This window comes from Cicer arietinum, chromosome 3 (assembly GCF_000331145.2).
Source record: "Cicer arietinum cultivar CDC Frontier isolate Library 1 chromosome 3, Cicar.CDCFrontier_v2.0, whole genome shotgun sequence".
Lineage (NCBI taxonomy): Eukaryota > Viridiplantae > Streptophyta > Magnoliopsida > Fabales > Fabaceae > Cicer > Cicer arietinum.
In genome coordinates, this window is record NC_021162.2 from 51,829,623 (window position 1) to 51,842,636 (window position 13,014).

General features: G+C 31.8%; 2 protein-coding genes across 4 annotated transcripts in view; one reads left to right on the top strand and one right to left on the bottom strand.

Annotated features, from left to right (window-relative positions):
* Positions 1 to 6,934: 6,934 nt before the first annotated feature.
* On the top strand, positions 6,935 to 10,895 carry LOC101496932 (pantoate--beta-alanine ligase). Its single transcript, XM_004492267.4, has 4 exons — positions 6,935 to 7,654; positions 9,480 to 9,593; positions 9,809 to 9,940; positions 10,369 to 10,895. The coding sequence occupies exons 1-4, from the start codon at positions 7,076 to 7,078 to the stop codon at positions 10,483 to 10,485; spliced, it is 942 nt and encodes a 313-aa protein (XP_004492324.1). The 5' UTR covers positions 6,935 to 7,075; the 3' UTR covers positions 10,486 to 10,895.
* A 546-nt stretch (positions 10,896 to 11,441) lies between these two features.
* LOC101496613 (vesicle-associated membrane protein 722) overlaps positions 11,442 to 13,014 on the bottom strand; it is a 3,927-nt gene continuing 2,354 nt past the window's right edge. The window contains exons 4-6 of one of the 3 annotated variants that reach the window (XM_027332685.2): positions 12,713 to 12,775; positions 12,178 to 12,256; positions 11,788 to 11,928 (exon numbers count right to left, since the gene is read on the bottom strand). In XM_027332685.2, the coding sequence (XP_027188486.1) occupies positions 12,224 to 12,256; positions 12,713 to 12,775 (96 nt within the window). In that variant the 3' untranslated portion in view covers positions 11,788 to 11,928; positions 12,178 to 12,223. Of the gene's footprint in view, positions 11,929 to 12,177; positions 12,257 to 12,712; positions 12,776 to 13,014 lie in introns of all 3 variants that reach the window. The other 2 variants (XM_027332686.2, XM_004492266.4) reach the window with 2 other exon arrangements.

Below are 13,014 nucleotides of genomic sequence, written 5' to 3' on the forward strand. Positions count from 1 at the left end.
TTAAAGTCAAAAAGCTATTTCAAAGAAGTATTATTTTTATTCTAAAATAATGTTTTAGTCAAAAAAGCATGGCCTCTCCAACAGCTATTTCGTACATCTCCAGCCTATAAATAGAAGGCCATTATCCTAGTTCTCAGTAAGAAATTCAAGTGCTAAGTAACCAACAATATACAATCTCACTTAAGCTTGAAATTCTGCAAAAACAGAGGCAACATCACTTTCTGCAATTCGCGAAACTGTTACTGTTGCTAACACACATACCAGCTGCGAAATTGTCATTAAATTCTCTGTAAAGAATCTATTCTCAAACAAGAGTTGAGCAATATCAGATTCTGTCAAATTCAATCATTTGTAAAAACTCAAACTATAAGAGTTTCTTTATAGTTTGTTTAAGATTGCTTCCTATCAAGGTTAGATAGGTGTTGTGATTGCTTTCTGGGTGGAAAGTAATTAAGAAAGAAATAGATCAAGGTTGATCTATTCTAGGTGTTGTAAGATTAAGAAGGTTCTTCATTTTAAACACTTAGTGGAAAATCTCACAGTGTGAGGACTGGACGTAACCCACGTTGGGTGAACCAGGATAAATCTTTGTGTGGTATTCTCTTTCCTTTCTCCTTCTTTATTATACTGCATTAATCATTTAAGATAAAATAGAAACTGATTTTCTGCTAATTTAAGAACGTTCTCTATTTTATAACATAAACCAAGAACGTTCTCCGTTTTCTGTTTCATAACCAAGATCATTCTTGAGTTATTTTCTTAAGTTTTAACAGGAATTTTTAAAAGGCATATTTACAATTCAAACCCCCCTTTCTTGTAAATCGACATTGTTACTTCAGAATTTTCATCCAGGTTTGTAGTCTTAATGAATTTGATTGAAGTGTTCAAATAAGTCTCCTAATTCTGATTGTTAATCTGACACTTCTATTTCTGCTGATGTATCATGTTCCTCTAGTAATTTTGGAACTGATGGTAATTTTGATTCTTCTTGTAGTTCCAATTCGGTTGATATGTGTGATTTCTCTGCCAATTTTGATTATATTTATACTCCTTATTTTTCCGGTTCATCATATGGTTCTGGTTGTGATAGGTATTGTGCGGACCATTCCTTCTTCCACCAGAGTCAGTTGGCTTCTATTTGTTAAGTCTTACAGCATAGACCTTTCTCCCTTCATATACTGCAGGCATCCATTGATCAGGCACCATGAATGTTGTTTCAATTTGGTTGCTTAGAACATCTGCAACATAAACAATTTTATCCTTTCGTACCCAAATTTGTCTGGTCCGAGTTTGTTAATTTCTAAATGTTTCTTGTCTTATCATGTGGTTAGCATCAGACAATATATTTTAGTGTGACATTTCTTATAGCAACTAGTACATAATCATCAAAAGGAACAAACTTAGGTTCAATTACTTCGCTATTTTTTCAATTTCTGGATCAAAGATAAGTTCAGCTGAGGACTGGCCTCGCATACAAGGTTAGACAAATTGTGAGTACAGAAGAGTTAAAGAAAGATAAATAATTAAGTGAAAATAAGAGAGTTTTAAACCAATTTTTTTTTTTTAAAATTAGAAATAAAATAAAAGAAGAAATTTTATTGCAGAGCAAAAAATTTCAATTCAGTAAATAAATTAAATTCAATAGTGATATGGCAATCCCCGGCAACGGCGCCAAAAACTTGATAGCGTTTCAGCAAGTGTACTGAATCGTTGCAAGTAATAATAAAACGGTAGTACCGAGTGTCGAACTCAAGGATTGCGTTTTACTATTGAATTATATTTGATTACTAGAATTGAACAAAAAGGTTCCCAAGTTGATTGAAATAATGTTTGAAATTAACAACAATAATAAAATTGATCTTTTATAATGAGAAAAATGTCAGGGATGAGTTTCACTTCGAATCCAACCTTGGTGTCTAATTTGATCCTAGTTACTGAATTCCTTTATTGAATTATTACCGAATTCTCTTTATTATTCTTGCCCTAATGTCTTAGTGACAGAACCTTTAATTCCAAAGTAACCCCTAATTCCTTAGTGGATTTAAGATTAGAATTAAGCATTACCGTATAGAAATTCTCTTGTAAATTATTGCTTTGCAACTAATTTAATTGGTTTCATGACCTGCATCTATCCCTAGACTACAAATTCATGAATTTCTCATCTCAAGCATTCGTAAAGTCCACTTCCGTTTCAAAATACAAATCGTAGAACATTTTAATGTTGATCAAGCAATAAAAAGCATTAAGCACAGAGATGAGAAAAACAATTCAATAAACTCATTCATATAACTAGAAATCAAATCAGAAAAATAAGGGTTTCATCTGGTTACACTCATCCCTAACAAATAGGGTTTAGTTACTCATGACAGAGATACAAAAGATAAGGATTAAAGAAGAATTACAAGAATGATTCATGGATGATTCTTGATAAAACTGCTTCAATGGCGTTAGAAACGGCCGTCTTTGAGTTTCTATGCTAGGGCACAAGTCTCCCAAGTTCCCAAGAGTGAAAAAGATCGGTGTCTTCATGAAAGTTGTAGATATGGATCGTATCTTTCATTAGCACTTGGAATGACACTACTTGGACATCTAGAACTCCAGATATGGCTGAAATACTCCACATATGTCATGTTGATTTTTCACCAAAATTCAGCACTGCACTAAAACAAAACGCAATGTAAAATTACGACAAATTCCTACTTAATCAACGAAATAAAAACAAAAAACATTTTATTAACTCAAAGAACAAAAATCAACAAAATGTATCAAATAAATCCTTAATTTAACTGATGATTGAGGATAAATAAGACTAAAACAGTGGGAAAATATGCATATGATGAAGAGTCATCAATACCATTATCAAGAAAATCTTGAAATACTTTTTCATGCTTATCAGAGTTACATATGGTTTTTTCAATTGATGTTGAACTATAATTACTTTTTAGTGTTAGATTTTCAGCCTTAAGTTCAGCAATATCAGTTTTCAGATTTGCATTTTTTGTTTTAAGTTATGTAATATCAGCTTCCAGAGTTGTATTATATGTCTTAAGTTTAGTAATATCAGTTTTTAGAGTTGCATTTTCTATTTTAAATTCAGCACTTTGATTCTTTAAACATTAACTTTTTCAGTTAGATTTGTATTTTCTTTCCTAAATATTTTCATTTTTAAAGACAATTTGTGATTTTTATTTAAAAAATCATTTATAGCAGTAATTAAATCAGATCGAGTAAAGTCATACAATACCTCAATTTCTTCATATGTTGATTCACTTCTAGAATCAGATATTGTGATGGGTCCAAAGGCAGAGTTGGTATGAACCATAAGAGCCAAATATGTGTGCTTTTCATCATTAGAGGATTCATCAGAATCATCTCATGTAGCCATCAAACTCTTCTTCTTGGGTCTAGAATCTTTCCTCTGATGTTTTCTTTTCTCCGTATTTGGACATTTTGACCCGATATGTCCAAGTTTATTGCATTCATAACAAATGATGATTTTCTTGTCATATTTATCATCCTTTCCTATGTTGGATTACATGGAATATCTTTGGGGAAATTTCTTCTTTGTATTGTGCCACATCTTCTGAACTTTTCTGCATAGAAATGTCAGTTCGTCTTCCTCTGAGTCTCCATTATGATAATCTAAATCATCATCCTCTAATTATGTTGTTTCCTTCAGAAATCTGTTTTGCTTGGATTTCAAAGCCAAGATTGTTTGCTTATTATTGGGCTCATCCTGTATAAGCTCAATTTCATGTGATATGAGATAATTGATTAATTCTTTCAGCTTAAGAGGATTCAAATTATTTGCTTCTTGAATGGCAATGTTCTTAGGTCCCCATTGGCTTGTCAGACTCCTTAGTATCTTCTTCACATGATCAACAATAGTATAACTCTTTTTAAGTACCTTTAATCTTGATACCAGAGTCTGGAATCTGGAAAACATTGTTTCAATGTCTTCATCTTCTTCCATCTTGAACAACTTATACTTTTTAACTAAGAGGTTGGCTTTTGCTTCTTGAACTTGCTTTTTCCTTCATATGTCGGAACCAGACTATCATAAATATTCTTTGATGTCTCCTTGTTGGAGCACTTGTCAAACTCATTGAAGGTGATTGCATTTATGATGAATGTTTTGGACTTTAATGCATCTTGTACATCTTCTTCTAACCAATACTCGTTTTCTTTCTTGGTATTTCAATATCATCAGTATTCTTCAGAGCAGTATAACCATCTTTCACCAAGTCCGAAAGTTCAGGATCTTGTGAAATATAGAAACTTCTCAGCTTGTCATTGCAGTATGTAAAACGTTCTCCATCAAACAGAGGTGGTATGTTGATGTTTCCTCCAGCAGCTTCTTCCTTGAATCAAGACATATTCAACCATTTGATCTTTTCTCAAACATTATAAAGTGCTCAGCCTTGAGACCGAGCTCTGATGCCAATTGAAGGTGCAAACATGAGAAATATAGTTGAATTGTGTTTGATAAAGTTGACAACTTTTTAATAATTTATAAATAAATAAACTAGTTCGGTTTTGGTGGCTTCCTTGGATAAGAAGCAGCTTCTTGGTATGTTGATGTTTCCTCCAACAGCTTTTTCATTGAATCAAGACATATTCAACCATTTGATCTTTTCTCAAACATTATAAAGTGCTCAGCCTTGAGACCGAGCTCTGATGCCAATTGAAGGTGCAAGCATGAGAAATATAGTTGAATTGTGTTTGATAAAGTTGACAACTTTTTAATAATTTCTAAATAAATAAATAAACTAGTTCGGTTTTGGTGGCTTACTTGGATAAGAAGCAATTAGATTTAGAGGTAGCAAACAACGAAAGAATAAATAATCTGACACATGGATTTATCCTAGTTCACCACTAACTTGGCTACATCAAATCCCCTCATTCACAAGGCTTTAATCTACTAATTTAATTACCTTGAATTATAAAACACTTGATCCTCCAAGCTAGTCTTCCCAAACAGTCTGACAACCCCCGACTTTTGAGGAACTAACCACCTTGACCCTACAAGTCAAGTCTTCTCCTAACAACTTGACAATCCCAAATTGAAGTAGGAACTAAACCATTATCGGGTTGGATACAAAAGATTGGAGCTTTAAGTGTTTGCTTCTAACAAAGCTGATAATAATAATAACTTTCACACTTTAAGAATAGAACACTCAAATAATATTTCTCATTCGAACAAGTGTTTCTCTCTTTGAACTCTAAGACTACTCGTTTCTACTTTTCGATGATTTTCTTCTTTAGTCTTAAATATCTATTTATAGTTAAAATTTGGGTTTCAATTTAGTCATTATTTAATTCTGAATTGTATTTTGTTTATATTGGGTTTGTAAATGTTTCAGATTGATTATGTTCTTATTTTGTTTAGATTGAGTATGTTCTAAATTGTATTATGTTCATATTGAATTTGTAAATTCTATTATTATTTTGTTATAGATAAATCTTGATCAAATCTTCTTCAAATTTTGACCATGTCTTCTTTTATACACTTTGAAGTCAAATATATTGTTCTCATAAAATACTTTTGTTATCAACAAAACTCTAAGTATAAAATCAATTTGGTTCCAAAAAACTTTTCCTATGTAAGATAGTTTTTAATATATTTATTTAATTTTTTATTTTTTATTATTGAGACTTTGTCTCATGTAATTTGTATAATAGTTATTATAGTTGAATCTTATCATTGACAACTTGTTTCATGTACGATAATTATTTTAAATTGTTTAACAATAAAAATTTGTCTTATGTATAATATTTACTTTTTAAAATATTGTTGGTGATAATTTGTCACTATAAAAAATACAAACACAAAAAACTATAAACATTTATTTCCCGTATTATTTATATTGAGATAGATTTTTAAGACATACATTACTAATGTAATACATACAAAATACATATTTGCATTTTTCTCATGTATGACCATATTTTAATTAATTTACTAGTACTAAACATTGTCTTGTGTATAGTTTATCTAATAAATTATAATTACTATAAAAAAAATTTGTTGATATTTTAATTGGAGTAGACTTAAGCATAACAAAAAAAGAAAAAAATGTATCTTATTATTAAAAAAGAATAACAAACCTAATATAAACACTAAAATAAATATAAAAAAATTAATAAGTAAAGATTTGAAGGAATTTAACTTATCTTTATATTACACCAAGCAATTATTGTTTTTTTATCTACCAGGTCAATAAAGATATTCTTCTATCTTTGGCACTTTCAATAACAAATTTTTACGCTTCTAGAAAATAATTATATAGACGTTCTAAAATTTTATTTCCTTTTTCAATGTTTAACAAGTACCTCATCTCCTTTTTAATTGTTTCAATTAAATGGAGCTGTGACGTTTGAAAATCAAACAAAAATTTAATAAATGATATTATAAGAATGTTAAAATTAAAAATTGAAAAATATTCTCTTTGTCACCGTTCTTAAAAGATGATTAACCTGAAGATGAATAATTTGACGTTGACGTAACACAGAGCAACAAACATCAATTAAATAAGAATAGTAAAAAAAAAATTAATTAACGTTATGTTGATATTGTAAAATGATAAATAATATAAAAAAAATAGCAAATAAAATATTTTCGTATTTAAAATTATTTAAAATAAAGAAAATAAAAAAATTATTTATTTATTTATTTATAATAAGCAACAGACCATGTATATTCCATTTGTCATTTTTATTTCTTATTTTATAATCCTAATATAATATTAATTATTTATTTTTATTAATATACTTTATTTATTACATCTCAATTCATTGAACTAAGTTATTTGAATAAATGAAAATAATTTGATTCTAATTAATTATTTTTGAAAAAAATGTTTCAACTAAGGAAAAAAATATAATGTGAAGCATGGTAAAGGTACTAGTTTCTGTATGAATATAATAAGAATTTTCTGTGATAATTTAGAACACACAAGACAACCTTACTCACGGCAACATTGTTCCTTCCGACCATCATCACATTGCCCTTTGCAAACAAAACAGAAAAAATAACCCATTTTTGATTCCCAACAACACAACCCTTTTCATTCCAATGGCACCAAAGGAATCGCCATTGATAATCAGAGACAAAAACCAGATGAGAAAATGGTCAAGAACAATGAGATCACAAGGAAATATCATTGCTCTTGTTCCCACCATGGGTTACCTTCACCAAGGTCACCTTTCTCTCATCAATGAAGCTCACAAACACGCCAATCTCGTTGCTGTTTCAATCTATGTCAATCCGGGTCAGTTTTCTCCAAACGAGGATCTTTCCACATACCCTTCTGATTTTCAAGGTGATATTCAAAAGCTTTTGTCTGTTCCCGGTGGTGTTGATGTTGTTTTCAATCCTATTAATTTGTATGATTATGGGGAGATAGATTCTGGTGGTGAGGGTGTTGTTGTGGTGGAGGGTGATCAAGTTGTGTCTTGTATTGAGAAGAGTGGATTGGGACATGAAACTTGGGTTAGAGTTGAGAAACTTGAAAAGGGTCTTTGTGGGATGAGTAGACCTGTTTTCTTTAGAGGGGTTGCTACTATTGTTACTAAGTTGTTTAATATTGTGGAACCTGATGTTGCTGTCTTTGGTAAAAAGGATTATCAGCAATGGAGAGTTATTCAGAGAATGGTAATTATTTTTCTTAACCTTTCCTTTTTGTACTTTTATTAAATGTATATTATTTAGGATGCATTTAGAAGAGCTTCTTTTATTTTGAACTTATCTTCTGACATAAGGAGTTGTTTAAGTGTTTGTGAGTGCTTAGTTTATGTTTATAAATTGTTTTCAAACTTATTTCAATTGTTTTTTAGGATTTAGGATAGCTTATCAAAGCACCTTACAATTTTATATAAAAACAATTAGGTTCTGTTTGGATGAACAATTTAATTAAGTGCTTATATATAAGTTATTTCCTAAGTCAAAAAGAAAATATGGTCGAATTATTTTTGTATAAGTTATAAGTTGTTTTTATAAGCTATCCTGTAAAGCTTATCTAGATTAGCTGAAAACAAATTTATGAACATTGCATAAGTTGTTTTCATAAGCTCTCTCAAATACCTTGTCAAGTGCTTAAGCGAGTAGATAAGTTCAGATAAGTTGTTAATAAGCTAAGCCAAGTACGACCTTATTCTCATTCTTAGAGCTTCAGCTGGTTATACCCTTAAACCCCAAGCTTCAGCAATTGAGGTTGGTAGTGGTTGGATGGTGAAAGTTTATGGTGTTGTTTTCTTTAGCATAAAACATGAAATAAAGGTTGACTTCAGCTGGATTCTGAGAGCTTCAGATTATAGGATACCTACCCAATCTTCTTAAAATTTAAATGGGATATAGAATCTCAAGCTCAACATCTCATTCACATTCTTGCCTAAAAATCTAGATTTGTAAGGCTTTATCTTTACATTACATAGACAAATTTCCCAAGTTTATAACTAACAGATTCTTCCTCAAGTATTTTTTTGCATAATGCTTTATTTTATTTTGAGTCGCAACAAAACTGCCTATAAGATAATCTAACACCAAATACCTTTCTGTCATTAACTCTTCGCTTCTTTCACTGTTGACGAATCAACTGAACGCCTAAGAAATGTTGGAGGTTCCTATCCATAGAAAGCATTGAAGGGGGACAATTTAGTGGAGCTATGGTAATTGGCACCATATCAAAACTCAGCCCAACACAACCATTCAACACTGTGAAACATTACAAGTATGCTTCAAGACATCAATTGACACCTTCTGTTTCTTGATCCCATTGGGTATTGTAGGCTGAACATGGCTTCGAAGTAGTTCCAGACTGTTTGAAAAGCTTAGTTGAAAGTTGGTTGATAAAATCTTGATCCTTTCCTGATATGTCGGATGTCGGGAAATCACGCAGCCTGACAATCTATCTATATGATAAACATTTTCAGCAACCTCTGTAATAGTAAAGGGGTGACATAGCGGTAGGAAATGAACGTATTTTGTAAGTCAATGTCAATCATTGCCTAAGAGTATAGTATCTATCCTTTCAACCTTAGTTAAACTTCCAAAAGAATCCAATAAGAAAAGGTCCCTATGACATGTATATCAAGCTGCCAGCCTCTAGGTCCTTCATCTTTCTGATGCCTGAGGCTAATGAGGGCAAGGAGCGAGTAACAGAAAGGGGCTGTTCCTTCCTCTAGGTCATCTTTCTGTTAATTTCAGTCTGTAAGGAGCATTGCTCCATTTCATATCTATTTTAGTGTTATTGAGAGTTGAGAATCCTTTGTGATTGATGAGTTTAATTCTTCAATTCTGTTTCTTCCTTGTGTACATTTGGGTAATGAGAAGCCTAACATTGCTGTTAATGTCAAATGTTCTTTTGTGGTCACAATGTTACATCATTGAGTATAATGTTGTCTACGAGATTCCTTTAATGCTATGCCTATTATTGTTGTGGGTTGTTGGTTTTAAAAGACTGGCTGATTATGTTTTGCAGGTTCGAGATCTTGATTTTTCCATAAAAGTGATAGGTTCTGAAATAACAAGGGAAAATGATGGGCTTGCAATGAGTTCGCGCAATGTACATCTTTCACCTGAAGAAAGGGAAAAGGTTTTAATTTTATTCATAGTTTTTAATTACTTGAAACTTGCCGTGATATTTGATATGAAGCATTTGTGCCAATAATAATAGTGAACTGTTGACATTATAAACCTTTCTGATGTGTTATCCTCTTCATTTTCGGCTTTACTAAGCCTCAATCCAGTGTCCATATTATTTGCCTTCTGTCGTCTACAATGAGGTAACACTCTTCAATCCTTTTGCAGGCGCTATCTATTAACAAATCATTATCAAGAGCCAAGTCAGCAGCAAAAGATGGTCAGGTGCAGTGTGAGAAATTGAAGAACTTAGTCATCCAATGCATTACTGAAGCTGGGGGAATAATTGACTACGCAGAGGTGAGATTTTAATTTTAATTTTTTTTCTTCATTTGGAAAGTAATGCCAATGATCATTAGTCTGACAGATACATAATTTTTGGAGCTTCATTTATAATATATTTGGATTATCTAGATTTCCATTCAATAAATATTTTCGCCTTCTATTCAATAATTGCATGTATAATTAAACAATTGAAAATGCCTGTTTTCAATATTTTTACAAGCTAACATCAATTAGGAACACCCATTCCATGCACAATTTTACAGTCCTCCTAATTTATTTGCGTTGCCTCCATAATTAATTTTCAACCTAAGAGTACCAAATTACGAATGCCTTCCCGAAAGATAGTTGTGCCTAACAGAGCCTTAATTGAAGCCAAAAAGGTTATGAATAACGAAAGGTATTGTTCAATGCTAACTACTTAACTTGATATTTTTTTCCTGCAGATTGTTGATCAACATAGTTTAGAGAAAAAGGAATTCATCAAAGGTCCTGTTGTGTTCTGTGTTGCTGCATGGTTTGGTAAAGTCAGGCTTATAGACAACATGGAAATCAACTTGTAAATGAGTGTTACAACTCATATTTTAATCTAACCTTGTGTCTCATCTCACACATGGAGCACAGAGCTATTGGCTAGTAGTTCTATCAGTTCATGGGGGTATAGGACATAGAATATTTTTTCTACAATACATACATAAGATGCATTTTACCGCCTCACAAAATTCTAGTAGGGACACTAGCTATGTCACTGGTAGAAATCAGGGAACTGGTCTTTTTCCTTCACAGGACCAAAAATTATTGCATAGATTATTTATAAGGGTTCAACTATATGTTTAATTACAACTCCATGGAAGTGGAGGGGAGAACCGTAGTTTGCTGAGTGCAAAAATTGGGATGGAATAATTTGGAATAATTGGGATGGAATAATACTGTCTGGCAGCTATCCTTATGGATCAGTTTTTCTGCCCCAACCTTTTGATGAGTTGTTTAAGCTCTTCCCAACCATGATTTCTATTTCCTTCATTAATAACAACGCCAATATTTGGCATTCACAATTAAAATGTTAACAAAACACTCTTTGACACACTTTTTTATATACTCTTTTATTGGTTAGAATTTATATGAATTCAAATTTACCACACTTTTTGTTTATCAGCTATATAATTGCATTAATTGACACTCACCATTTCTTAGTCTTACTGATGCATAGCCCGTCCAACTTTAATAACAAGTTAAAACCCAAATAGTCCGTCTTCAGAGTATCACAGTGCAAGGCTAACCGTAGATGGATTGGACAATTGTAAATACATGAAAAAGTGGAAGTTACTGAAGCGCCCTCTTTTAGGCATTTTACAAAAAGTTGACTTTTTTGTAGTGTTGTTTTATAGAAAGCCAACTTTCAATAGTTTAAAATTACTGAAATATGTTACCAGAAGTTTTTGGTAATGTATTTTACACCCTGTGAGCAAAAACGAGAGGAGGATGGGCGATCACAAAATAAAAAATTGCACATAAGCCATAAATAGAAAATAGGCAATATGAAACTAACTAAGCAATGGCTGGTTTCTAAATGCGTAGAAAACATCATAATCCTCCTCACACGAAATGCAGAAACTCCCACCTAAACTATAGAGAACGACAAATTAGCACTACACTATGGGAGACAAGAAGGTGGAAGACTAATGCATTACACACTATACAAGCAATGTCATATAATAATGATTACCGTAGACATGGGAAAAATGTAAATCCCAAAAAATCAAAAGCACTACGTGGATAGCAGAGGCAATCGGCTAGCGAAAATCTTATCGAGTGAGGAGACAATTTGACACAGTTGAAGCCACCAATGGAAAGATTCATTTAGTACAGTTGAAGCCACCACAGATTGAAAGCACAATAATGAGAATAATGGCAACTATGATACCAAGAACTATTAGCTTTATCTTCATATTTTGAAACCACATCTTTCTCCTAATCTTGGTTCCCTGTTGCCTGAAATCTTGTGCCTGCAAAATCATATATGAATTGCAAGTCACAAAAGTACTAACCAACAAGACAACACGTTTCACAATTTAAACAGCCACAGTGAACCAAATTCAGTTGTTTGAAGGTGAAAAACAATACTGTGTCTAAAATATACCCGTCACTGACTACATGCATACAGTCAGTGACTGCAAAGAATACCGGTTCTGTTTACACCATTTTACAAAATTTATGTACTGATTATTTGTACTAGTATTTACAAACATACGCACCTCATATGGCACTTCAACAGATTTGTTTTACCCATGTTACTAGTGCTCAGCAATACTGTTTACCACATACCAGAATTACCTTTAAGAAAATTATTATGATAAATTAAAAGTGACGAAGTGCATATCCATATGAATCGAGTACCTATTGCAGCATTCCATGTAACTACTGAGATTTATCATTATATAATGTTTGCTTATGAAAATCTTGTTGCCAAACAACTATATATTTGTATTTGGGCCTTCTAATGCAGCTGTCCAAGACCCATCTATTATGTTTGAAGATTACTCAGAATATAGATTGTGTATTAGTAATTTAATATTCAAATGTCAGATTGCAGATGCCTCATGCCTGTGCTTACATTTATAATCACTTCAATGTTTTTTGACAACTGAAAACACCAAAAAATTGGGTTGTGGGAGGTGACAGGAGACGTTTTTGGACCATCTATAACAATCTATTACCTTGCATTTTTTATAATATTGCTAAAAGATTATTAAAATGAAAAATGCAATGTAACAATAGCAATCAAGAGACCTGAGAGCGAAGGTCCTCTGTCTTATCTACTAAAAGCTCAATTTTCTCCCCACGGTCCAAAACCTGCCAAATAGGATCAATGTTAAAGAATTCCATATGTAACACTCACTAGATTAAACAACTTTTAATATGACCCCTCACGCAATAAATAAATAAAATAGAAATAACAATAATAATAATAATCATAAGAAAGTTTAAGGCCCCAATTACTTTCCAAAAATATTTTTTATTTTTATTATCTAAATTATCTAAAAATATGTTCATTTGTTATTTTTAAAAAGGAGATGGAAGACTCGTGTAGG